The sequence below is a fragment of the Acinonyx jubatus genome, chromosome B1, assembly GCF_027475565.1.
Source record: "Acinonyx jubatus isolate Ajub_Pintada_27869175 chromosome B1, VMU_Ajub_asm_v1.0, whole genome shotgun sequence".
NCBI lineage: Eukaryota > Metazoa > Chordata > Mammalia > Carnivora > Felidae > Acinonyx > Acinonyx jubatus.
The window spans coordinates 198,288,440-198,314,243 of NC_069382.1; the positions used below are offsets into that span (position 1 = coordinate 198,288,440).

At 64.3% G+C, this 25,804-nt stretch overlaps 1 protein-coding gene across 20 annotated transcripts in view; it reads right to left on the bottom strand.

The window, feature by feature from the left end:
• ABLIM2 (actin binding LIM protein family member 2) overlaps positions 1 to 25,116 on the bottom strand; it is a 139,519-nt gene extending 114,403 nt beyond the window's left edge. For 2 of the 20 annotated variants that reach the window (XM_027073276.2, XM_053217642.1), the window contains exon 1: positions 548 to 1,500. In XM_027073276.2, the coding sequence (XP_026929077.1) occupies positions 548 to 572 (25 nt within the window). In that variant the 5' untranslated portion in view covers positions 573 to 1,500. Of the gene's footprint in view, positions 1 to 547; positions 1,515 to 24,932 lie in introns of those variants that run through there. The other 18 variants (XM_053217631.1, XM_053217641.1, XM_053217636.1 and 15 more) reach the window with 14 other exon arrangements.
• Between the last annotated feature and the right edge of the window lie 688 nt (positions 25,117 to 25,804).

The window sequence follows — 25,804 nt, forward strand, 5'->3', positions numbered from 1 at the left end:
ACCGGTCAGCTTCCGGGCCACGCTGCCCCAGAGCTACCCCAGAGTGTGAGGCGAGGACGGGGAGATAGGGGTGAGGGGGTCCCGGCCCCTACTCTGCAGGAAGAACCGGTGAGGGGAAGGATCTGTCCCAGCCGCCCGGACATGAGGTGCCCACTCGTGCCCAGACAGAGGCCCCATGAGGCGAGGCACCTGCGGGAGGCAGGCCCTGCACCCCCTCCCCCCACCGCCCGGGCTTCAGAAGCTTATCCTGGTACATCCCCCCTCCCTCTGTTCCTGGGGGTCCAAGCTCCCTTTCCCCGGGTTTCGGCCTGTTCGTCTGTGAGATGGGTCACTGCACAGGGCTGTCATCAAGACGCCGTCACGGAAAGTCCCCAAAGCCTGGCATACAGTCGGCGCTCACAAGTGCTGGCCCTCACCACGTTCACAAACAGCGGCGCTCCGTTAGACCGCCTCCCTTCGTGTCAGACCCCCCAAAGCTTGCTTGTGGGGCTCAGGCTTTCCCCTCCGCCCGGAAGGTCTCGGCCAAAAGGGCAGTTGCCAGCTTTACCTGTGTCTCCTCCCGGCATCCCCATGGAGCGTGGCCTCCTCTCCGGGGACCGGCACCGGGCGAGGCTGCGGGCCGCGGCTGAACCAGCAGAAGAGTCTCTGGGGCCGGCACGTCTCCACACGGACTCTCCAGAAGGTCACGTGGCAGCTGCCATCCGCATACCCGAGGAAGGGCAGGGCCAACCCCTTCCCGGCACACCGAAATAGACTCCCACCAACCCCCAAAGGTGCACCTGTTTCCCGGGCGTCCGGGAAAGGGACTTTGGAAAGACACGGGCGGGGGTGGAGGGGCCGGGCCCATCTCCTGCCCCCGTGTGCCCGGTGCGGGCAGCGCGACCCCACGGCCCGTGTGCTGGGACTGCCCGGCACAGCCCCACAAACAGGGGGCTTCACGTGCGACGTTACGTTCCCGCAGTTCCGGAGGCCGAAAGCCCCACATCTGCGTTCACAGGGCCGCACGCGCTCCCTCTGGAGGCTCCCGGGGAGGATCCCTCCCCGCAGCTTCCGGCTCCGGGGGCTCCTGGCCACGTCACAACGACCTCTGCCTCTTTCTTTACGTGGCCTCTCCCCGCGTGTCCACGTGCCCGTCCCCTCCTGTCTCTGGTAAGCGCGCCTGTCACCGGATTTGGGGCCCGCCCTGGTCCCGGATGACTTCATTTCCAACCTATCTTGATGACACCAGCAAAGACCCTTACTCCCGATAAGGTCACAGGCCAAGCTTCCGGGTGGACGTGACTCGGGGCGGACCTTTTGAATCCACTGCAGGGCCCCAACGTGCCAGAGGGGAAACTGAGGCTCGGGAAGGACGCTGGTCGTGAACGGCGGTGCCGGGGCCCCGGGGGGTCCAGCTGACGCGCTGCACGTCCTCAGAGCCCCTCTGCTGGCTTCGGTCCCGGAGTTATACGTGCACAGTAAGCACAGGCCTGGGCCCAGCATGTAGCCACAGGGGACCCACAGGTGTCTGCACACCGGTCATCAATAACCACCGTTAACAGGCTTTGGGGTGACACCAGCGGCCCTTGGTGCAGCGCTGGGCGGGCCGAGGGACCCCTCTGAAGGCACCCGGCAGGAAACACACCATCCCACCAGCTCTAAAGAGTCAGGAGCAGGTGCTGGCGGCCGGGATGGGGCTTTCCTCACCTGATCTGACTGCCACCCATCGCCACGGTCTGACACGTCCTCCTCCCCACCTGGTCACTGGGGCTGGTGTCCCTCAGGCTACCACAGGAAACCCCCAGGGCTGTCTGGGCCGTCACTACCGGGCCCCGTGGGACCCACACGTGAGCACAAATCATCCATCCGGGCCACTGGGTTATAGCCTCTTTGGCTCATAAACGAGAGGAGTTTCCTGTTCCCCGATTCTGCCGTCCATGCCCTGCGTCCCCGTGCCCAGCTCCGCACAGAAACGAGGATGGTGACCACGACCTCAGCGCCCCTCTGAGCACCCAGCAAGTCCCACGTGCTACTCCATACCCGAGACAGGAGCCATCGTGTCCCTGTTGTCTCCAAGAGGAGACTGAGGCAGAGAGACAGGCGGGGTGCAGCCGGCTCTGGTGAGCAGGAGGGGGCTGTGGGCTGTGAGTCGGGGGGGTCTGGCAGAGCCCTCTGCGAGTGACCGGTGCCCCAGAGGGCGCCCCGGAGGAAGGGGCCGGTGGACACGTAGAGGCCGAAGGGCAGCTAGTGGCTGGACACGGGGAAGGAACAGCCTGCATGAGGTTGGACAGGAGACGTTCTAGGAGTGCGGAGGACCCCTGCTCCATGAGGCTGCGGTGCTTGCTGTGGTGGGAAGGTGGGCAGGGGCCAGCCTCTGTCTTACGCCCTCTCTGAGCCTCTCAGCCCCGGGTCCCCTCCTCAAAGTCGCCCCCAGGGACTCCCGAGGCCGCATACCTTCAGTCCACCTCGGCCGGGGGCCAGAATGCCCGCATGCAAGGAGGGCCATCTGCCCCAATGCTGTCGGATCAGCCTCCCGGGAGAGGGCGGCCGCATCACGGTGGGGACTCCGTGGACTCTGGGACCCTCAGGCAGAAATCACAGTGCAGGCCCAGGCTGCATTCTTCTCCAGGTGTCTGTCCCGGCCCCCCGCTGCCTGGGCCCTGGGACCGATCACCCCACGGAGACCTGGCCCCACTGCACCATGCGCCCCCATCTGCAGTGGCCGTCAGGTCCCCGGGAGGCTGCCCCTGGTTCATGGGGACACTGAGGGTGAAGACAACCCTCACCCACACAGGCCCGGGGTCCAGAGACGAATGGCTTCCTCCTCCACAGCCTCAGGTGGGTTCCCCGGCTCGAGGCGTGGAGGGGGTACCTACGCCCTGCCCCTTCCCCACTGGCTCTGCAGCGGGCAGGAGGCGCAGTGTGGCGGGCGCTCAACAGGAGGGAAGGTTATACATTCCCAGCCTCGCGGGGGAGTCTCACCCCTTGGCCGGGCCTCAGCCTTCAAGGTCAACCATGTGGTCAGAAGGCCAGGGACCGGGACCCCGACGGGCTTACGCTAGTTTGCAATTTGCACATCCCATCCTGGGGCTGTGACCAACGGGGCTTTGGGGGAACCACCCTCTCCCCTCCCCAGACCCCGCAGGATGAGCCCCTCTTTTCCTCCGAAGATGTGAGGTGAGCAGGTGAGGCTTCCGCCACGCCTAGAAACTTCCAGCCAGAAGCTCAGAAGAGTCGAGCCGACAGGCAGAGCGGGGCCGTGACACCCACCGACCTCGGGATCAAGGGCCCTGGGAGCAAGCACCGTGCACCGGGCTCCGTGTCACTGGCCAGCGGCTTCCCAACTGTTCCCACGCCAGCACACAAATCGGACGTGTCCCCCAGACAGGGGCCCCGGGGGACAGGTGTGCATGTACCTTCCCGGAGTCTACCCTGGGGAACAGAGCACTCTCCTGCCCGGTAACTTCCTGTTTGCTCACGTGGCTGGTTTTGGCCAGTGACCCTCGGGCGGAAGTGACCGCGTGCAGCCATGCCTACAGGCCTCACACGTTTCCGCCTGTCCTATCGAGCTGCTGCCTCTGAACAAGGAGAACCTTCCCGCGCCAGCGTGCTGCTCCCAGGAGGAAGGTTCGAGCGAGAGCAGGGCCACCACGTGGAGCCCCGGCCAGCCACGGGCCCCGAGCCAGGGTGTGGGGCTCTGCGCGCGGGGCTGCGTGTTCCACGGTGCGTAAGCTTCCCACGGCGGCTGTAACAAACGTTCTGGAACGGGGTGCTGACCGCGGTTCCGGAGGCCCGGAGTCCAGAATCGGTGCCTCTGGGCCGAAATCAAGGTACCCGCAGGGCTGCAGCCGTTCTGGGGACAATCTGCCCCCCCTGCCCCCCTTCCAGCCTCCAGGGCAGCCGGCCCTCGCTGCCTGTGGCCTCATCACCCCCACCCCTGCCTCTGCGGTCATGTGTTCTTGTTTTCTGTGCGTCTGTCCCTATAACCTCCCTCCGCCTCCTCTTCTAAGAATAACCGCGATCACATTTAGGGCTCACGCGGCTAATCCAGGATAATCCCCCCATCACGACATCCTTCCTTTAATCCCATCTGCAAAAACCGCCTCCCAAATACAGCCGCACTCCTAGGTCCCGCGGACAAAGACGCGGTACAGTTTGCAGGGCTCATTCCTCGGTCACCACACACAGCCGTGGTTTATGCCTCACGTAAATATATAACTATTGTTTTTCACCAAACAATACCTACTTTTATCACTCGCGACGGGCGTTGCCGTTTCTCTAGCCAGTCCCCCTTCTTACATAACCAGTGCCGATGTGACCCACTGAACTGATTTCATGCCCACAAATGGGTCGCCACCTGCCGTGTAGAAACTTCTAGCCCAGCATCCACACCTGCCAGGGAGGGGGGCCCGAGTGAAACAAAGTGATCGAAAGAAAAGAGAGAAAGGTGCTCTTTCTGCATAGCGCGGGTGGGCGGGGCTGACAGGTGCCTGGAAGGACACACGCACGCTCGAGGATGTGGTCCCGGCCACCCTGCCTCGTGGACAGTCCTCCCCTGCCGCCCACACAGCAGCCCGCACCCCAGGAGCAGTCGGGTGCATCAGGCGGCTTGGGAAGGGGCTCCGACCAAAAAGGAAAGGAGTGTGTGGTCCCAGGCGGCCCCAGCATCTCCGCCAGTGAGGATCCTATGGGCTCCCTCCCCCTCCTCCCAGCACACCCCTGCCCCACATTCCGGCATGATCCTTCACTCCCCACCAATCACTGCTCTGTTGTTCACTCACATCTGCTGAAAAGACGAGAAACAAATGAGATCGGAGCCTGGAACTTTCCAGCAGATGGTACAGATTCTCAAGGTGACTTTAAAGGAAAGAAGACACCGACGCTTTTTCAGGGGCATAAAAATTTGGGTCTGGAGGGATCTGCGACACCGTCGGGGCCCTGAGCAAGGATCTCTAGGGCCCAGCCCCGGCCTCTCCTGAGCACTCAGCCCCCAGAGCCAGCTGCATGCTGGACACCTCTGCCTGGAAGCCCCTGGCAATCCATAGCGGGAAAAGAGAATGCCGCGCCCGTCTGCGTCCACCCGCCACTTTGCTCACCTCCCCTTCTGCAGCTCAGGCCGCCCTCGGTGTGCAACCAGCTCCATCATCGCTGAGCAGCTGGGTGACCTTGACCCAGAGACATAACCTCTCTGAGCCTCAGTCTCCTTGTCCGTAAAAGGGGGATGCCTACCTGCCGGGTTGCAGGGAGACAAATGACAGGTTGTAGGTGAAGGCACCTGGTGCCCAGCCTGGGAGACGGTGGCGCTTGCTAAATGACGTCTGTCCTTCCCAGCTGGTGACGGCATCAGGTTTCCGCAGCTGCGGTGACAAATGACCCCACACTGGGGGGCTTGAACGGCAGACACCTGTGCTCTCACCGTTCGGGAGGCCGAGCTCCTGAGTCAGGGCATCAGCAGGGCTGGGCTCTAAAATCTGAAGGGGAGGGGCGCCTGGGTGGCTTGTTGATTAGGCGTCCGGCTTCGGCTCAGTTCACGATCTCACGGTTTGTGGGGCTCGTGGGTTCGAGCCCCGCGTCCGGCTCTGTGCTGACGGCTCGGAGCCTGGAGCCCGTTTCGGATTCCATGTCTCCCTCTCTCGCTGCCCCTCCCCCCTTCACACTCTGTCTCTCTCTCTCTCTCTCTCAAAAATAAACATTAAAAAATAAAAATAATAAATAAACAAAGAATCGAACAAATTCTGCCGGCTTCCGAACAAGACAAAGAAAGCTTCGGAGGGGCAGTGGGTCCGGCGGAGGGGTCAGCAGCTGGGAAGCCTGGGGCCACGGGAAGCTGCAGGAGGCCCAGGGACACCTCGGTGGCCCCCAGGGCCGCCTGCAGGGCAGACCAGCCACCGAGAAGGGTGGGCTGGGGGGGGGGGGCCGTGTTTCTGCCAGCCGGGCTACTGTGCCACCGACACCCCCGGACACACACCCACCCCACCCCCGGCCCGTGGGGGTGCCATCCCGCACTGGGATCACCGGGGAGCCACCCCCGGCCTGACAAAGCGCAGTCCACACACCCATCCGCCTCCCGAGTCAACAAACACAGATGAGCAGTCGATTGGAAAATGGGCAAAGGAGGGACAGGAAATCTGTGGAGGCACACGTGGCCTGGAGATGGAGAAAGGGCTCTTGGCGCCCCCAGTCCCCGGGAAGGCAGCTCAACGGTGGGGGGCAGGGTCTTGCTTCCCACCCTCTCGGCAAATAGGAACAGACTCGCTGCCCGGCGCCGGGCTGGGAGGGGGCGGGACCGGGAACTCAGGCCTCCTTTGGGCAAAGGCAGAAATCAGGATGGCCCTGGGGAGAGCGGTTTGGCGGAAGTTACTTCCATTTAGCACTTCCGGCCCGGCCATCTGTCGGGTCTGCACGGGCGCAGACACCTCCGCGGGGCTCGCGGCGAGTCGGAACACGCGTGTGGCCAGCGGGCCCGCGTGCCTCCCGCGCGGCCCAAACCCCCTCACCCCTCGCCGGTTCCTCCCCCCGTGTGAGCCAGCACGGGACGCAGGGTGGGACCCCCGGGGCTTCCACGAGCCAACGCGCTAGCCAGCGAATGGACCGACGCAGACAGGCCGTCGGACGGACGCGCTCCGGGGAAAGGGGCGATGTGGGTCCCGCACGCGGCCACTCCTCCATCCAGCACCCGGCACCTCACCGGCCTCAGTTTCTCTTCTGTGCACCGGGGACACAAACGGCGCCCAGCCACGGGAGGCCGTGGGGAGGGAAACCCAAGAGCCACGCGTAACGTGTCCCGTGCGGGCCTGGCGCCCGGGCCCTGCTGAGGGTGGGACCACGGGACGGTCGTGAGGCCACCGGCCGCAGAGCTGCTGATGGGACCGTCCAATCAGGACCGCATACCCGTGGCCACCGCAGATGATTCACAACAGGCAAAGTGGGAGCAGCCCGGGGGGGCCACCAGCAGGTGGATGATCAACAACATGTGGCATGTCCCCGGAACGGAATATTGTTCGGCCCGAAAGAGGAAGGAAATTCTGACGCACGCCAGGCACGGATGAACCCTGGAGACACTCGGCTCAGTGCAAGGATCCCACTTCCACGAGGGGCCGGAGGGGTCAGATCCGCCGACACAAGTGGACGGTGGGGACCGGGGGCGGGGAGCCCCGTGTCAGTCCGGGGACACCAAACAGTTCTGGGAAGGAGGGTGGGGACGGCCTCACGACCACGCGAATGCGCTTAGGCCACTGAGCTGGACAACCGGAAATGGCGAAAATGGTAAATTTAATTTAATTACACAATGAAAGCAGAACGTGCCAGTCGATGCTGTGCCCAGGGCGGCAAACCCCCAAAGCACGATGGAGGGGGGGCCCCAGCCGCCGCCTGCCGCCCACCGTGGGGTCTGCTCCGTGGGTCAGCGTCCCTGCGTCCCAGACAACGGGGCGCCGTGAGGGGGCCGACCAGGGCGGGCCTATGAATCACGCTCCCGGGACCGGGGAAGCAGGGGAATGAAGGGGCGGGCATGTTTTCCAGCTCAGTGTGGATAAATTTACACCTGAGCACCTGCGCCCTGCAACTTTCCCAAGCACGGGACTGTGTTTCCCGGGGAGCCCCAGGCCACCCTGCTCTCATGCGGACGCTTTCCCAGTTCCTGGGAGCTGCGGCCCGGGGTCATGCCCCACCCCCCCCACCCTCCCCCCCTCCGACAGCTCAGGCCTCTGGGCTGCAGCAGATGTGTGCTGGCTCTGGGGCGGCGGAGGGGTGGGGGGAGCATGGCGGGGGCAGAGAGGGGTGCCGGAGTGCCTCCTGTGGAATCCCCAGTCGAGGGAGGGGGACAGAAAGGGCACAGATGCACCCAGACAAGAGGACACACAGGTGCATCAGTGGGGGGTGGGGGGAGGTCAGGGAGAGCCGGCTGGAGGTCACCCAAACGCTGGCTGATGGAGGGGGGAAGCGCAAGGGAAGGCGGGCCCCTGAAGCAAATTTGCAGGGGTGGGAGGAGGGACCCCTACGAGCTCAGCGCCACGGCCTGGGCACCGGTGCTCACGAGGAGGTGACGGGCAGTGGGGTGGGGAGGGGCCGGGTCTCAGCCCCTCGGCCGAGCCCCGGAGTCTGCCCCCGATGCAGAAATCTGGATTATGCCCGAGGAAGCGGAAGAGAACGGGTATGTGCACCCCTGTGGCCAAAAGCAGCCAGGTGCCCGTCAACAGACGAACGGCGAAGCACAACGCGGTCCACCCGATGGAGCGTCTCCCAGCCTGGAGCAGGAAGGACCTGGCGACACCTGCCGCCACGTGGACGGACCTGGAGGACGTTACGGTCAGTGCAGTGAGGCGGCGGCAGAGACAAATACCGTGTGACTGCACTTCTGAGGTCCCCAGAGCATCAGATGCCCGGCGAAGGCAGAATGGAGGTCGCCAGGGGCTGCGGGCGGGGTGCACAGAGAATCAGTTCAGGGGACACGGTTTCCGTTGGGGAGATGGAGACACCCTGGAGACGGAGGGTGGTGCGGGTTTCACAAGAATGTGAATGTCCTTGACACCAATGTAGGTTTTACATTATGTCTATGTTATCTCAATTTAAACATGTTAAACACACAAAAAAACAAAACGGGAAACACTGTCCACCTAGTGAAGGAAAGAGAGAATGTGGTCAACGAAGCACGGAAAACCCGCTCAGAGCCACCCGTGGTCGCTGCGATACTACTTGCCATAGAAGCTTCCGGAAGGTCGAGGAGACAAGCACGGGGTGCCACCTGAAGGTCCACGCGGAGGCAAGAGCCGGGAGAAAATACAGCAGCGGGGCCTGGGGGCCTTCCTGTGTTGCTGGGAGTCACAGATTTTTCCTTTTCTGCTCATCAGTCGGCTTTGGCAAAACTGGATGCTCGGGGCCCCCGTGTAAGGTCCCCTCTGGCCAGAGTGGTACCCAGATGCGTGTGGGGGGCAGTGGAGGGCTGGTGACAGAGTTAAGCAGAGAGGCAGGCTCCGGCTGGCCAGTTAGGCGGGCGTCAGGCGGGCCTCAGGGAGCGCAGAGGCCGCTGGGAGGTGGCGAGGACCAGGACACTTCCCGTGAGCACAAACGGGGCCTGGGTGTGTGAACCGTGTCTTTTAAAGCCTCTTTTCTCATTGAAATTATTGGGGTCACCTGCTGCGGGGCAGGTGGGTGGGCACTGCTCCTCCAAGGTGATCCCACCCGGCTTTGAGCTCAGCCGACCTCCACCCTGCCCCCACCCATCCCCCTTCCCTCTCCCCCCACCCCCAGCCATCTCAGGGCGGGGGGTGGGGCCCGGGGCCCGGGGCACAGGCAGCCCTGACTCTGGCCCTGTGGCCTCAGCGTCCTGCCTCCCCCACCTCCACCCCAGAGCCCTGAGTATTTCCGAGGATTCTGGAAAAACTAACGGTGTCACAAACACCCCAGAGCTGGGAAGAAACATGAGCTACAATCTTACAGAAGACCCGTGGGGACCGGCCAGTCCGGGCCCGGACGCGCCCTGCAGTTAATTACCAGCCCATCGTCCTCCTTCGCCAGACCACGGCCACATGGGGCCTGGTTCAGCGTTTGCCTGCAATTCATTTCCCTTCGCCAGATGCTCGCGGGCACGCAGGGAAGTGGCCTTTGCCAGCCACGGATGCGACTCGGGTCTCTTTGTTCAAGCTGAGTCAAGTAATCGATATCTGAATAATTCAGCGGCCGCACAGGACACCGCGGGGGAGGGTGGATCCGCTGTGCTCAGTATTCGGGGCAGGTCCCTCGCGGGTCTGCACACGGGGGCCCCGTTTGCCAGCGTGATTCTGGGTTCTAAGTAGGAGGACCATTGTCAACGACGCGCTCAGCGCACCGGCTCGCCCTCCTTTCCTCCGCATTCCAAATTTGCTGACGTTCGGCCGCCTGTCGCATGGTTCCATCACCTCGGACAGAGAGCGGACGAGTGTCTGAGCAGGAAGGGGTACGAACAGCCGGGCACCTGCCACGGAGCTCAGAGGCCGGGGAGGGGCCCAGCTCCTCCGTGGCAGTGGTGGTGGGGAGGCCCCTCCTTGCCCGCCGGTCAACACTCCCCTGCTGCTGCCACGGAGGCCAGTGACCATCCCCACCCACCGCCAGCCACAGACGCCCGCTGCCAAACTGCCGCGGTCCCTGGAGTCGGGCACGCCGTGGAGAATGGAGAAGGTTCTACTCCAGAACGGGGACAGCCGGGGCCCGGTTGTCACCGGGGTTTCCGACTGGCCCGAGGCCCCTCCCTGGTCTCTGAGTCCCGCTGGTCTAGGTGGCCCTGAGGCACTAAGGCCTGTGCCTGTCTGGTCCCCTGCCAGCCTCCCTCGCCGGACCGGACTTCCAGACGGCGGGGGTCTGGGGGGCCTCACGTCGCTGCCCCAGCAGCCCCCGGCCGGGGAGAGCGCCATAGCCGTTGAGATGGCTCTTCACCTCAGACGCAGCGGGCACACGCCCTTGTCACCTGTGTCCCCTGGCTTCACAGAGCCACAGATTTAATGACATGGGGAAAGCCTGAAAAAGGGCCGCTTCTGCTATTCTCAGGAGAGCTGAGGGTGACGGAGGGCTGTGGACGGGCTGCGGGGCCAGCCTGCTGCGTGCGAGGGGGGTCCGGGCTTCCAGAACAGGGGCTGGCCGGCACGCCCAGCCTCTCTCCCGCCCGGCCGGTGCCACCTCCCTCCCCGAGACAGCGGCCCCGTCCCTGAGCCCTCAGAGAGGTTGACCCCACGTGACCCTCGAGGAACCCCAGTCCAGAGGGGGCCAAAGGGCCACGGAAGACAGCTCGGCAGCAGGTGGGGAGGACGAGGAGGGGCCTCAGCACGGCGTCCCTTGTGTTGCTCCCGCCTCCCTCTCCCCTGCACGGGGACCCGCAAGCCCTCCTGACCCGGGCACGCCAGCTCTTGCGCAATAACTCTCTTGCAGGGGTCGTGACACCCACAGCCCCCTAAACCTGGCCTGGCCTGGCATCACTGGCTGAGTCGCCAGCACCCTGGACCCCAGCAGCCCTGTCAGAAGACGCAGGGTCTGTGCCTGAGGGAGCACGAAGTCCTCCGTCTCCCCTCCTCTCCCCTGTGCCTCTTCAGCCCCTCACATGCTCCCTGAACACCACCTGCGAGCGCGATGCCAAACAGGCGCAGGAAGACCACGTACAGGAGAGGCAGACAGGGCTGTAGGGCCCTGGCACCTTACCCAGGGCCTAACCTGGGGCACCGACACCAGTGGAGTTTCTCCAGCACACCCTCCACTCTCTCCTCCAGGGCTCTGTGCCTGCCGCGGGGCGCCCTTCTCCCCACGGCTTTGTCTGGCTTAATGCCACCTCTTCCACGAAGCCTGCCAGGATTTCTCTCTCTCCGAGCAGCTTCACTAGCCGGCTTCTCTCTGTCCCCAGACAAGTGCTTTCTCATGCTGTGTTTTCATCACGTACCGTCTGGCTTTCTCATTATGCCTGGAGGAGAAACTAACTCAGGGTCACCTCCAGCACCTGGCCAGCAGATCGATACACTCAAGTGAAGCCACTGCCTCTGCCCCGGAAGGTCCCGGAAGGGAGGCATCAGAGCCCCGAGCAGGACATCGGTGCTGGTCCCCAGGCCACTGGGGCGGGGTAGAAACGGCCCTCAGGACCCCACTTTCTAGCAAGATGCCCTTTCCAAGGTACCCACCTTGGAGGCTGTGGGTCCTATTTTAAGAAAAGCAACGGTTTCTGCATAAGACCCTTTCAGAATGTTTTCTACCCCGTCCCCAGGGCTCCGGGCAGTGACAGCCACCGCCGACAGCCCAGCCCAGCCCCAGCCCAGCCGTCGGAGCGTCAGGAGCCTCCCGGCCTTGGCCAGCTGAGGTGTGGAGGAAAACCCCACACGCACATGAACCAACGCAGGCTCTGAGCTCAGGGACGGGTCACGCAGGGTCGCAGAGGGTCTCAGGAGGCGTCGGCGGGAAGCTGACCCACATGTGGTGCAGATCACAGGAAGCGCGTCACAGGTCAGCGGGAGCCCAGAGTCCAAAGGGAACGCCCGAGGGCAAATGCTGGTTCCACCTGCCAGCTGGGGACTCCAGGTGGCCTTCTCCTCGCCGCCTGGCTTCCGTGTCCCCACCTGCAAAACAGGCATGTGGCCGCCGCCCCTCAGTGTCGGGTGGGGGGGGGGGGGCCAATGGCCAATACTTGTCCACTGCTCTCCTTCTCGCCACTGCCGTTCTCGCCGCCCGCGAGGCACCTTTTACTGAGAAGCAGGACGATCTGGAGACCTCACGAGGAGACACGTGTCCCTGGGGGAGGCGGCACTGGGGGGGGGTCCCCCGAGAGCCGGCCAGGCCCGTGTGAACCCCACCCCCTCGTCACCAGCCGCCTGACCTCGGGCACGCCGCGCGCGTCCCGAGCGAGAGCGCCCTGTGCGCAGTGTGGGAGCCTCGCCCCCGCCCCACGGGGATCCGCGACTTCTCCGCCGGGCGCGGCGTTACTAGATGCTCCGCGAGCAGCAGACATTGATTTTTATCAGACAAATCAATCGGTCCCCCGAGCTCCGGCCGCGGCGGCGGGGGCCCCTGCGGAGACCGGCACAGGCCCAGGCTATATTTAGCTTTTCTGCTGCAGCTCGGCGGGGTGCGGGCACCCCGGCTCTCTCCTCACGGACCACCCTGGAATCTGCTCCAGAGCAGAACCCCCTCCCGTCTGTAACTGCAGCCGACGCACACGCCCGCGTGAAACTCCCGTGCTGGTCACGCGTCGTGCCACCCACCGCCCCACTTCCACGGCGAGCACGCTCCTCCCGAAATGGGGAATGCGTCCCCGGAGCCGGCGCTGGGGCCGGAGAGCCGGGCAGCTGCGCTCAAATCAAGCCTCCCTGAGCCGAACCCTGCCCCTTGCGCGTCCTCAAAGTGGGTCGGCAGGAGCAGTCCGGCGTCAGCCGGGGCGCAAAAGGTGCCCGCGACCCTCCCGCGCGGTGCTGCGTTTTCTCCCGCGCGTCTTCCGTGCGTGCGTCGCGGACACGGAGCGGCGCCTGGGATTCCGCGTCCCCTGCTCCTCACCCGTCGCCAGCACTGACGCGTGGGCTCGCCGACCCCTCATCACTGCCGTCACGACTGCCGGGCACCCCGCCTCGACCGGCGGCTCTCCAAGGAGTGTGGCGGGGAGCCCCGGGGCGCGGGGGGCCGAGACCCCGTCGGGGAGTGCGGCGGGGTCAGAGCCAGTTTCGGAACAAGATGCAGATGCTGCTTCCCGGGTCCACTCGCACCTCGTCCCGAGGGCACACCGGCTGGACACAGGCCGGACGTGAAGTCCAGCCGTCGCCTCTCAAGCCGGACATTGAGGAGACTTGCCCGACTGTAAAGCAACGCCCCTCGGGCCACTAAAAACGCATGTTGACATACAAAGGGCTGTATTATCCGTCGAGTTAGCAAATATCTTAGGATCTTCTCCATCTTGACGTCCGGCTCAGGAAACGCCAACAAATACAACCCATTTAGAAGCGGGTCTGAGAGCCCCCACCGTGGACGGACAGTGACGAACATGCCCCGCGCTCTGGGGGCGGGACGGCCGCGGTGCACAGCGTGCCCGCCCTGCGCGGGCCGACCGTCCCGTCCGGGTGTAGACCCGTGTCTGTGTTCCAGAGCCTCTGCAGAAAGAGTCCCGAAGAAGCGATCCCTCTACCAAAGGGCGCGGATGTACTTAAGGCTCGTGCGTGTGCCTGATGGCTCCCCTGAAGCTGGCGCCCCGGTCGGCAGTCTGTGACGGGATCCAGCTCACGGGGTTTGGGGAAGTTTAAATTTAGCCGAGTTAAGAGTCGCATTTTTTTTTTTTTTTTCCCCAATGAGAAGTCATCCTCGAAAACCCTCTGCCGGGCTGGAGACCCCACAGGGAGAGGACAAGTGCGGGTCCCAGAAGCGGTGGGCACGGAGGCCGTCTGCCGGATGCTGGGGGACGCCCTCCGCCGCAGGTGCGATCCGGTTAAGGGTCTGGAGACGGGGACCGTCCTGGATGGTCCGGGCGGGCCCTGATGCACTCACGAGCGTCCTGGTGGAAGGGAGGCAGGGGAGACGGGCAGGAAGGGATGTGGGGTCGCTGCCCCAGAAGCCGGAAGAGGAAGGAGTGTGTTCTCCCCGGAGCCCCCAGAGTGGTGGCCCCGCTGACACCTTCACTTCAGCCCGGTGACGCTGGGGGGAGCAGCCCGCCCGCCTCCAGAATGGTGAGCAAATTATTGCTGCGCATCGCCCTCCAGCGACGACGGGCTGAGTCCCCTCTTCTCCAGCCCCGTGACCTGCAGCCCACGGCATCACCTGCTAGGAGTGCTTTCTGCGCTGGGCTGAAACGAGCCCCCCCAGAGGCCCTCACCGGCCCCCACCCCTCCCCTCCCGGGGGCTCGGGCACGTAAGCCACTGCCTGTCCAAAGTCCTCTCGGCTCCTTCAAAGCCTGCTGGCTGAGCCACTGCCCACAAGGACACAGACAGAGAAGGGACCGCGGTGCAGGAGACGGAGGCCGAGGGAGGAGGGGAAGAGGCAGCATCGGTGGTGGGACGTGTCATGCCAGCCCTAGGCCTTACCGGCTTCGGGGGGCCCGGCTTGGCCAGGGGGACAGAGCGAGCAGGGAACTAGAGGGCCTGCAGGGGAGAGCAATCGAGGCAGCCCGAGTCCCAGGTGGCCTGCAGACGGGGCACCGCCACCCTTCGTCCCCCAGCACCAGGAGCCCCCACCCACCCAGCACTGGGGCCCCCGCCCATCCCGTGCAGTAGCCCGTGGCCAGGCTGCACCCCACAGCACCCTCTGGGCCCCGCAGCCACGCCCACACTGCCCTGCCCTGCACCCACACCCGCCCTGCCCTTTAGCCACACTGACACTGCACCCTACTCCCTCCCCCATTAGGGGCAGGCAGGGAGGCGCCTCGCTGGATGCCGGGCTTCTTGCACACATATCGCATTTCCTGATTTCTGCAGCACCCCGGGACGTGTGTGAGGGAGCTGATGCGTGTAACCCCACACCCCACAACTACTCCCCGAGCACTTGGCAGGCCGGGCCCGGTTTCAGTTGGAGGCGAACCACTGGATCAGAACGACAAACAAGGAGGCGGATCGGGGGGCCTCGGAGGCCCACGAGTCGATCTGGGCTTGAACACGGGGGTGCCGGCACCACGGCAGGACGGCAGACATTAGCCAGCGCCATGGCTCCGGGCCCACCACTGGCGCTCACACCTGGTCGCCGTCCTGACTCCTTCCTCACCGCCCGGCCTGACCCCTCCCGTGCGGCTCATCCTCTCTGGCCCCACCGGACGGTCTGCTTATGCCCGGACACCCTCGTTCCCCACCTCCCTGCCTTCGTGCTGAGCCTCCTGCCTCCCCAGTCACCACTCACGTGCCGGTCCTGGGACTCAAGCCCGTGCCCTCTCCTCCAGGAAGCCTTCCCTGATGCCATACGGACGCGATTCCTCTTGTCCTGTCCCCATTCTGCCTCCCACCAGGTTCTGATACACCTGTTCCCTGTCTGTCTGGGTTGTGACCTCCACGGGGAAGGGTCCCTGCCGCCCTGGTCTGCCCAGCGCCCTCCGTGTGTCCGGCGCAGGGTTGCGCATCCAGAAACGTTTCTCATGTCTCGGTCCGACCAGCTGCTGCTTTACCTGAGGCGGGTGGGTGAGAGAGGCAGTGGGCAGGGACCCAGAGGGGTGAACAGCGCCCAAGGTGTCACACGGGCAAGAGGCCCCAGATGTCACAGGGGCAGCGGGAGGTGTGCTCGGGGTGCTGGGGCCCCGGGTGGGAAACACCGCGGCCACTGCCATCACCTGCCTGCCTGAGAGCAAATCCTGTGCCCCGAGGTGCCCACACCCAGGTGCAGGGCTGGCAGGGCCCGGAAGACGCCCCCAACCCCAACGGCACGTGAGGGGTGAGGCCTCCGAGGGTGGAGGCACCTGCCGGGGGGCACGCAGCCAGAGCTAGGACCCACTCACCTCTCCACCAGACCGTCCTATGTCTTCCCACCGACCCCAGAGCCGCTCACGCACCATCCCGAGACCCGGGCTCACCCGGTACCGGGGGAAAGCAGATTGTGTGAGATCCCCCTGCCCCCACCCACCCGGGGGGTGCCAGACTGTGCCCCCAGAACTAGAGAAATGCCTGGCTCCAGACCCCGCAGACGTGGACCGTCTGAAACCGCACAGATGTTGGGGGTCAGGTCTGACACTGGCCACAAGAGAGGAAGGCTGGCTGAGGTCCAAGAGGGCCACGTGAGCAGGGGCGAGGCCACGTGAGCAGGGGCGATGTGGGTTTGGATCCAGGAGCTCGCAGGCTGGAATCCGGGCTGGTGACTTACGGGACACACCACGGACGTCCAGCCCCGGTTTCCCACCCAGTCAGGAAGCTGGGACTGATCAGGAGGAACGCTCAGAACACAGACCATCCGTGCGCAGGTCCCGCCCGGTCAGTGAGCGGGCGCCCTGGCCAGGCGTCCGGAGCCTGGGGCACGACCCCACCGCCCTGGACACCGAGAGGCCCACGTGAGCCGGAGCAGGAGCCCGGAGGTTCTCGGTAAACACCGGCCCCTCCCTGCCTTTCCTCTTCCAACAGGCAGTCCTCGCGCATTCATTATTCACGAAGGTGCTCCCCAAACACCGCCAGGAGCAGGAGGCCCCGGCCGCGTGCGTGCGCTGAAACCACACAGCCTCGCACCCCTGAGGAGGTCGGGAACAATCCCCCCTTTGCAGACGTTGCCTCTCCCTGGGCCTCCCGACCCAGAAGCAGGGAAGGTGGGGAACGTGGGCCGTCGGAGTCACAGGCAGCAGCTGCGACAAATGGTCACAGACCTACAGGCTTGAAGCAGACGTCATCTCTCACAGGTCTGGGGTTCGGAGTCTGAAATGGGTCCGCGGGGCCGGCTCCTCCTGGAGGCTCCCAGGGAGGACCCCTCGTCCGCCCCATCCAGCTTCTGGAGGCGCCTGGTTCCTAGGCTCCCAGACCCTCCTCAGTCCTCCCTCCTCTGACCTCTGCTTCGGCCCTCCTCTCCCCTCTCCGCCTCCTGCCTCCCTCTCCTGAGGGGCCTGGATCACGAGGGGCCCACTGGGTAGTCTCCCCAAGGCAAGGTCCTTAACTGAATCCCATCTGCAAAGTCCCTTTCCAACATAGGCCCTGGTTCTGGGGACAAGGACAGAGACATTTCAGGGGGCCATTACTCAGCTTACCGCACCATCCCAGACGAGGCATTGGGGGAGGGGCGGGACCTAGCCCTGGGTCACACGCAGTGGGGACCAGACACAGGTCCTCAGCAGGAGACCCCAGCCCTGTCCACCGCCCACCAGCTCTGCGGAGGGAGGGCAGCGAAGGCCCCGAGAGAGCGGGGACAGCGTCATAGCCGGTCTGGAGCTCTGGTTGGAAGCCTGGAAGACTGAGGGGGAGGAGCTCCAGCACGGGGGCCGGGGGGGGGGGGGGGCGGTGGAGAAAGCGGCAGGAAAAAGCCAAGCAAGGGCGTCTGGTCACCACAAGCAAGGACAGCGTTCTGCACACAGTGGGTGCTCAATAAACAGTCATCAGAACATTCCGGAATGGCTTTGAGCCCTTGAGGGGCTGCTGATGGCTGGGAACGGAGGTGGCCCCGAGCTGAGGCTGGACCATATCTGAAGCACGTGGGAGCCACAGCGGGTGCGCAGCTGTGGTGACACCTGTCCCCTCCCCACCCCCCCACCCCTAGGTCTCCTGTGGCAGACAAGAACGGGAGCTGGCTGACCCCTCCGTGCTGCAAACCCATGCACCACTTTGCTTTGCAGCCTGAGGCTCCCCCACAGCACGGTGGACACTCGCTGGCCCTGGACCGGACGGGGGACCACGCCCACCCTGCAGGGCAAAGACCCCAGCATCCCACTCCCCCCAACACGGGACTGCCCTGAGGAGCTGCCCACCCATGCGAATGCCCCCACTCTCCCCCCTCCCCCTCTCCCCCCTCGTCTTCTCAACCTGTGCCTCCTGGGGTCGCTCCCCCGGCAGTCTGCCTGGACCCACGTCCTTGTCCCCAGGGGCACCTGGACTGCGGCCATCACAGGGCAAAGGCTGGGGGCGGGGGGAGCCATCCTGATGGATTTGAACCTGAAGTGGGGGCCACGGGGATGGTCCTGGCAACTCCTCCTTCTTGAACTTCACACCCACCTGCAGCCCCAACTGAGACATCATCTTCCGGTAGGATCCTGGGGCCGCCCACATCCGAGGAGAGGCAGAGGGTCAGAGAGAGGCTCTGGACGCTGGCAAACACTGGAGAAGGCTGGGGTGCTCTTATCGCCACTTTATAGGTGGGGAAACTGAGGCAAAGAGCAGCTAAGCAACCCAGATGCCGGGACCCAACTAGCAGATGACAACTGGGACTGGAGCCCAGGTCAGCCTGACCCCCAAGCCACCGACGGTACCTTCCAAGGCATCAACACGGCCTCTCTCGTTGCTTAGAAATCTTCAGGCGAGGCAAATGGTGCACAGAGCCCCCCAAACGCGTCCTTTCGCAGCAGCTCCTGTTCAGTAGAAGCCTGGCTGGGCTGCCACCCGCCGAGGAGCCCACGGAGGCAGAAGGCGCCCAGGACCAGCCCCGGCACCCAGCGGGGCTTGCTGGTGGCTGCAGCCAAGGGAAAGTGAGCGCCACGAAATGCAAAGCACACGTGCCGCCCTCCCCAGTCCTGCGCACGGACAGGGAGGACGCGGGCATCCCGGCTCAGGTACGAGGCAGACGCCCACAGACGTGGCTTCCCTGGCAGGCTGCGGAGAAGCCCCCTTACATCAGGGAGCCTCCGTGCAAAGGCCAAGTGCTTCCTGCCACCGAATTGTCAGTCGAGCTCTACGTGGCAGAAAAGGATGACAGGGGCCATGCTTCCCCGAGATGCTGGCTCAGCCTCAAGCTCAGACCATCTCTCTGGGGACAGTGGAGGGGGGACAGGGTTGTCAGAAGCGGGTCACATCCCTGAGCGTGGCGGTAGGCCCTGTCTTTACAGACGGGTACGCCGAGGCCCAGAGAGGGAAGACAGCCTGCCCAAGGTCACACAGCGGCCCGGGTGGGTGGAGCTGGGATTCCCGGGAGCTGAGGCACGACCCATGGGGCTGGATGATGCCAGGGGGGCTGGGCCGGGCGCCGCAGCGGGGACGCGGGGCAGTCGTGACTGCTGCTCTAGAAGGTCTCGGGGACCTGGGGGAAGGGAGAACCAGGGCCAGTGGGGCCGGGCTACAGAGAGGCTTGCGGGCTTGATGGGGTGAAATTCTCCCTCGTGGTCTGAGCCACGTGGATGCGGATCTCTGGGTGGTGCCAGGACCCCAGGCGGGAGCCCCTGGAGAAGGCAGGGGAAAGAGCGTGCCCTCTGGAGGCAGACAGAGCTGGGTTGGAGTCTGGCTCTGCCTCCCTGGCTCTGGGAACGCAGGTGCTACACCTGAATGATGCAAATATGCTTCGTGGCCCAGGGGACAAGATGCACCCTGTAGTCCCCCCGTCACTAGAAAGCATTATTACGATGCCCCAAATGGCCAAGCCTTATCCAACCCAAACTCTCAGCCACGCATTACTGGGGGGCAGTAAATGGCAGGAAAAGCCAGCTCAGGCAAGCGCAGGGGGCAGTGGGGGGAAGGTGGGCGCAGGGAGCCCACCCACGTGGGAAGAGGAGTGTCTGGGCACATGGGGTTCAAACCCGGGTGTGGCGCGACGCCAGGCGGCCACCAGGCCCTTCTGGGTATTTGCTTCCCCTCCCGTCACGGGGACACCTCCCTCCGGTCATGGGGACACCCCGGCAGCCCTGAGAAGCACTGTGAGAACTCAGGAGCATCTGGCCGGGCGTGGGGCCCGAGGGAGCGTCCCGTGAGCCGTGGCTGCGGTGACACTGAAGTACGGTCCTTCCTGACACCCTAGAGGCCGCGGCAATGGAAACATCCCCGAGTAAACAGAGACGCTCCGCTCAGGTTGCTCTGCCCCGCGTCCTACCAGCCCTGAGGCCCAAGGCTTTCCGCCCATGCGACTCGGCACACATCTAGCCGGTCCCCTCCGTGGCTCCCAACGTGGTCGTCATCCACAACTGAGCCGCGATCCAAACACCACCGTGTTCTCCTATGGCGGCTATTTTAGACTTCTCTAGCCTCTCCCACACATCAGGACCTGCACCCTCAGTCCCTACCCCAGACCCCTGGGGGAGGCGGCATCGCAGGCACACAGAGGTTCCACAATCAATAATGCCAGCAGGTGACCGAGCTGGAATGTCGACACCCGAGTTCAGTGGAGGCCTTGTCCTGTCCTGTCGAGGCAGGGGCAGAGCCAGGGGTGTGAGGAAGTCCCCGTGTCGGTGCGGAGGGGAGGGACCAGAGTCCTGGCAGCTGCTGCTGTCGGCCACCACGGCTGGCCCCGCCGAGGGCCGGTGCCAGGACAGACCCTGCCGGCTGGGGCCCTTCCCACCCTCTTCTGTCATCACCCCGAGGCGCCCATCTCCTCCTGCAGCTCAGCTCTCCCACACTCCAGATGATGCTCTGGGGAGGCAGGGTCCCAGACGGGTGACTTCTCCATAAGCGAGGGTGACACTCCCCTTTCTGGGACAGTTGTTAAGACCGGACTCGCCAAGAGTTCATCAAAGTCAAGGGCACCTGGGTGGCTCAGTGGGTGAAACGTCCAACTTCGGCTCAGGTCATGATCTCACGGTTCGTGGGTCTGAGCCCCGAGTCGGGCTCTGTGCTGACGGCTCGGAGCCTGGAGCCTGCTTCAGATTCTGTGTCTCCCTCTCTCTCTGCCTCTCCTCTGCGCATGCTGTGTCTCTACCTCTCAAAAATGAATAAACATTAAAAAAAAAAAGAGTTCACCAAAGTCAGAACTTGATTCCAGAAAATATGCCATCTAACCCCAAAGTAACCTCAACGACAGAATCCAAAGGTCCTGGGTGGCAGGTCAGGGGGTGCCCCTGAACACGAGAGGAAACAGGTCAGACTCAGGGATGCCCCTGCGGAGCCAGAGCGTGCCAGCTGGTTCTCGGGCGAAGAAACCGCCCTTTTCAGATGGATTTCTGGGTCAGGATGATTGGTCTTCTGCACCTGATTCTGACAGAGTCATGCAGAGAAGCCAGGCACCAGTGCCCCTGCTTGTGGGAAGCTCCCTAACACCGTCCACCCCCACTCCCAGCCAAAGGACAGCGGCCCCCGCAGAACGGAATGTTCTGGAACTCCCACCAAGTCACGGACTTCGTGCGCCCTGCTTAGACTCGGCAGCACTCCTTTCCCACTTTCACTGCAAAAGCAGAACATACACAATGAAGAAAATTTGGGAAAGTCGCAGAGAGTATATAAAGATGCAGACGTGGGGAACCTTCTTTGTCCTCTTTCCACGAGAGAGGCCACTGCGGACATCTTGACGCGTGTCCCCCGGCTTTTCCTCCTTTATTGTGTCTGCAGCCTGGAGATCGCGGATGACGTACAACCCTGCCCTCCGCCGTTGTCTAAATTAAACTTGTCTGCTTAAGCGTTTCTCCCAACGTTAAAACCTCCTCACATACTGTTAACTAGAATGCTCCCCCCACCCCCAGGCTGTGAGCAGCTCCAGCGGGATGCGGACTGTGTTTGTTCTTGTCCACTGCTCTTCCCGGGGGGGCCTGGAACAGTGCCGGGCACACGGCAGGCGTGCGGTAAGCATGGGCCCCCCGAACGAGTGACCGCACGGCGGGCTGGTATCTCGTCACTCCCCTCCACGTTTAGGCAGCTGCTAACTTCCTGTGGCACTGATGTGAGCACCTTTGCGGCTACCCACAGTGGGTCCTTGTCCACACTCGGGTTAGGTGAAGGGCTGTGTCTCTGTTCCAAATACCCAGGGCTGTGGTAACCAGAGTAGGGGACCGGGGCTCAGGTTCTGGCTCTGCCACACTCTCTCCTTGACCCTGGACGGTTGCTTTCCCTTCTCCGGGCCTCAGCGTCCCCTCTGTGCATGTGAGTGGGTTTGCTCCCCAACATTCTCCAGATCCCTAGCAGCTCCGTGATCTTAACCAGGCAGCCATGAACTCAGGACGGTGGAGGCGGCCGCCCAGGCTCTCCGCCTGGCCCTGCACCTGTTTGGGGCTGAACTGTGCCTCCCTCCAAATCCACATGCTGAAGCCCTACCCCTGGTAACGCAGAATGGGGACTGCCTTTGGAGAGAGGAACTCTATGGTGTAATTCAGGTAACGCGAAGCCAGTCACGTGGGCCCCAATCCAGCATGAGCGGCGCGCCCTTGTTAAGAACAGGAAATCTGGACCCAGACACATACCTACGGAAAGCCCTGTGAATACAGAGAGAAGAGGTCCGTCTACAAGTCGAGGAGGGAGGCCTCAGCGGGAACCAACCAGGCCCTCACCTTGAATTTGAACTTCCCGGCTCCAGAAGCGAGAGAATAAACGTCTGTGGTTAAGCCGCCCCGTCTGTGGTGCTTTGTTATGGCGGCCCCGGCACGTTGATCCAACCGGCCAGGAGCCAGGAGCCTCTGAGCAGCTGGGGGATGCCCACCTGCCAGGCCTGCAGCCGCCAGGGACGGCATCTAGGCCCAGACAGAGCGTGGGTCTTGCTCGAGGACGTGGCATCCATCAGAGCTGGCCCTTGGGCCCCTCCCAGATCAGGGACTCCCCTCAACCCCACCTCGCCTGCCGTGACCCCACAGGCTGCAAGGTCAGGAGACCACCACACGCCTCATCTGCTGGCCCCGTGCCAGCAGGCCAAGGCTACGTGCAGAGCTAAGGGCATTCCCTCCATACCACAGGGAAACTGAGGCACAAGGAACCCATAGCTAGCGCGTGGGATCTGGATCTAGGTCTGACACGGGATGCCGCCTCTGACAATTTCCCTGGCCACCCAGAATAACAGGCCACAAACCAAGCAGGCAAATACACGGGGCCCTGAGGCCACACCCAAGCCATCTCAAAGGTGACCCACATCACGTAACTGAAGGAAGACGTGCCTGCAGCCTGATGGCACGGAGGAGAGGGAGCCTGTGACCTGGGAAGGTTGTACAGACTCTCGGGCTTTGCCCAAAGGGCCCATCTGGGCAGCTGGATGCTGGACAGAGTGATGCCCACTTACACCTGTTAGCACCAAGCGCTGGGATGATGCCAGTCTTCTTGGCGGGAGGGGGGCATCAGGGCACTTGCCCTCATTGATGATGGAAGCCCCTGACCCGCCAGATGTGCACAGCGGCCACACACGAGAGCCAGGCGCCAGGCACGCGGGACCACCGCTCCCCCCACTGCGGTGTGGGGTGCACATAACAGCCCGGGGACACATCTGGGGCACGAGCCACAGGTGGATGGGAGCAGGCGCGCTGGCATTTCCAAAGGGCTGGGTAAACTCACAAAGACAAGGGAACGTGGCCGCCTAGCAATGACCATCACAAGCTACTGAGGACCTACTATGTGCAGGGTTTCCCACTCGAATCTCATCCACTCCAGGTGACCAGGAATATTGTTTTCACACCCCAGGAAGCCGAACTCAGGAAGGTGCCACCACTCGCCAAGATCACAATTTGCCACCAGGCGGACAGCACGGTTCAAACCCCAGCCCCCTTGCTCGTTGGATTCACGACCCCGCACGGCCCCCGGTGCCCACAGAGCCTCTCTCCCAAGACAACCACAAATGCCGGTGCTCCTTCCAGGGTTCCCCTTGATTACAGGAGGGAGCAGAGCCATCAATTATGATCACAGAAAACCTAAAATTACCCTGTGTGCACCCTGTCATTATCCCCACCTGCCATTAGATAAATGTGTCTGCAGGTTCTGCCGGGTCTCAGGGCGCCCCGCTCCCCAGCCACCTCCAGAGAACAGGTTGGCCATTTCAGAAATTCTCTTCTAGAGAATTCTGCCTCCCGCTGCCTGCCATTTGCTCTCAGCCACTCTCCCAACGCCCACTGCCAGTGTGGTCCCTCCTTCCTTGGTTGGAGGGGGAGGGGACTATTTCCCCTGCGAGATGGGTCCCTGGAAACAGCCCTCCTAAACCAAGAGCAGAGCTCGGGGCAAGCACTCGCTAAATGCACACTCCCTCCCTGGTCCCATTTCCCCCCAGCTTGTCCCAGTGGTTTCTGCACCATGGCCAAGGGCCATACTGCAGTCTTTGGCGAGACAGCCTCAGAGGAAAGAGCACAGGAGGCAGGGAGCACCAGGTTTGAATCCGCACTCCGCTGCGTGAGCCGAGCAAGGGACTCAAGCCTGGTGAGCCTCGGTCGCACCCTGAAAAATGGGGTGACGGCCCCTCCTGCCAGGGAAAGTACAGACCAACCCTCCACCCAATGCCAGGCCACAGGAGACTCTCAAATCCGGGGCCCCTCTGGCCGCGCACCAGACTCATGCCAAGGCCTCCCTGCTGTAGGTCTCAGTTTCCCCAAGCGCAGTAGGTGCGGCTGGCTTGTGACGCTGTGGGATTTTCCAGGGCCACACAGAGGCTGTCAGATCCGGTGGGTGCGGCGGGAGGCAGCCTGGGGGACGCGCAGAGGTGCGGGCCGAGATGCCGAGCGGTGGGAGATGGGGCGGGTCGCACACACCTGCGGGGTCTGTGACCCCAAACCTGCAGCTGAAGAGCCCAGGACGCCGGGGGTCGGCCTGACGCCCCCCCCCTGCTCAGGCGGCGCGAGCGCAGCGCAAGGGCGGCACCCCCTGCCGCAAAGCCCCCCAAGTCATCACACCTCTCCGTGGCAGGGTCTGCGGCGGCCCTGCTCCCCACCGCCCGGACCCGGTCGCCTTCTACAACCTGCAGCGACCCGGGACCCGTGAGAAGCAAAAAAGTGGCGCCTTCCAGACAGCCGGGCGCAGCCACCCGGGCCGGCGCGGTGGAAAGGGGTCTCCGGCCCGGGCTGCAGAGCTGCGCGCGCCGCAGGCGCAGGGTCAGGGGGCTGCGGACCGCCCCTCGGGTTTGCCAAGACCCCGGGACAAGAGTTGGGTGGAGCCACTGGGTGATTTCCCCGGTACTGCAGGTGCAGCTCCAGAATGCCCCCACAGCCCTCGCTGCGCCGCGACCCAGCTCGGGGACGCGCCGGTCCCTCGGTCCCCACACTCACCTGCACTCATCTCGGCGGCAGCAGGGAGGCGGGCGGTCCGGCGTTGCGGCGGCCCGAGGCTCCTGCCCGCAGGGGCCGCGCCCGCGCGATCGCCAGCCCGCCAGCCCGCGGGTTCCCGGGTCCGCCAGCCCCGGGCAAGGTCCGCGCCCGCCCGCAGCGCCGCCGCAGCCCCCCGGCGCGCCGGCCCCGCCCCGCCGGCCCCGCCCCCCGCCAACCCCGCCCCCTCGCGCGGCCCCGCCCCGTTCCGCCCCCGCCGCGCCGCTGGCAGGACGCGCCCTGGGAAGTGTAGGCGCAGCGCCCCCGCCGCTCCGCCTTCGCGGCCCAGCCGCCGCACGGACGAACTACAAGTCCCGGCAGGCAGCGCGGCCCGCGCACGCGCAGCCAGGCGACGCCGCTGCGGCCTCCCGCCGCGGCCGGTGGGTCTCTGCGGGGCTGTCAAAGCGGCCTGGCTGGCGCCTTGGCTGGCGGCGACTCCCGAGAGCCCGGGAGTGACAGAGAGAGAAGCCAAGGGACAAGAGCTTGGTGTAGCTCCAGTTGAGTCGTGGAGTTGCAGGGGGCCTGAAGACCTGGGCCAACCCCCGCCTCCCCCAGTTGTGCACACAGGGAAACCTAGGCGGGGCGCGGGCTGGCGCGGGGCTCCCGACTCCAGGTCTAGGGCAACACACCGCAGGCTCCCGCCGCGCTGCACTGGCTGGCGCCTTAGGAGGGGCCGCGTCCTACCCCACGGTAGTCCCCGGCCCCAGTCTCTCCCCCCCCCCCCACGCTTCCCCCCCACCCCCACCCCCCCGCTGTCACCGACTGCCCTCTGTGACGTCAGGAGCCCAGCACGGGGCGGGGTCCGAGTCCTGGAGAGGGAAGGACTAGGGGTGGGC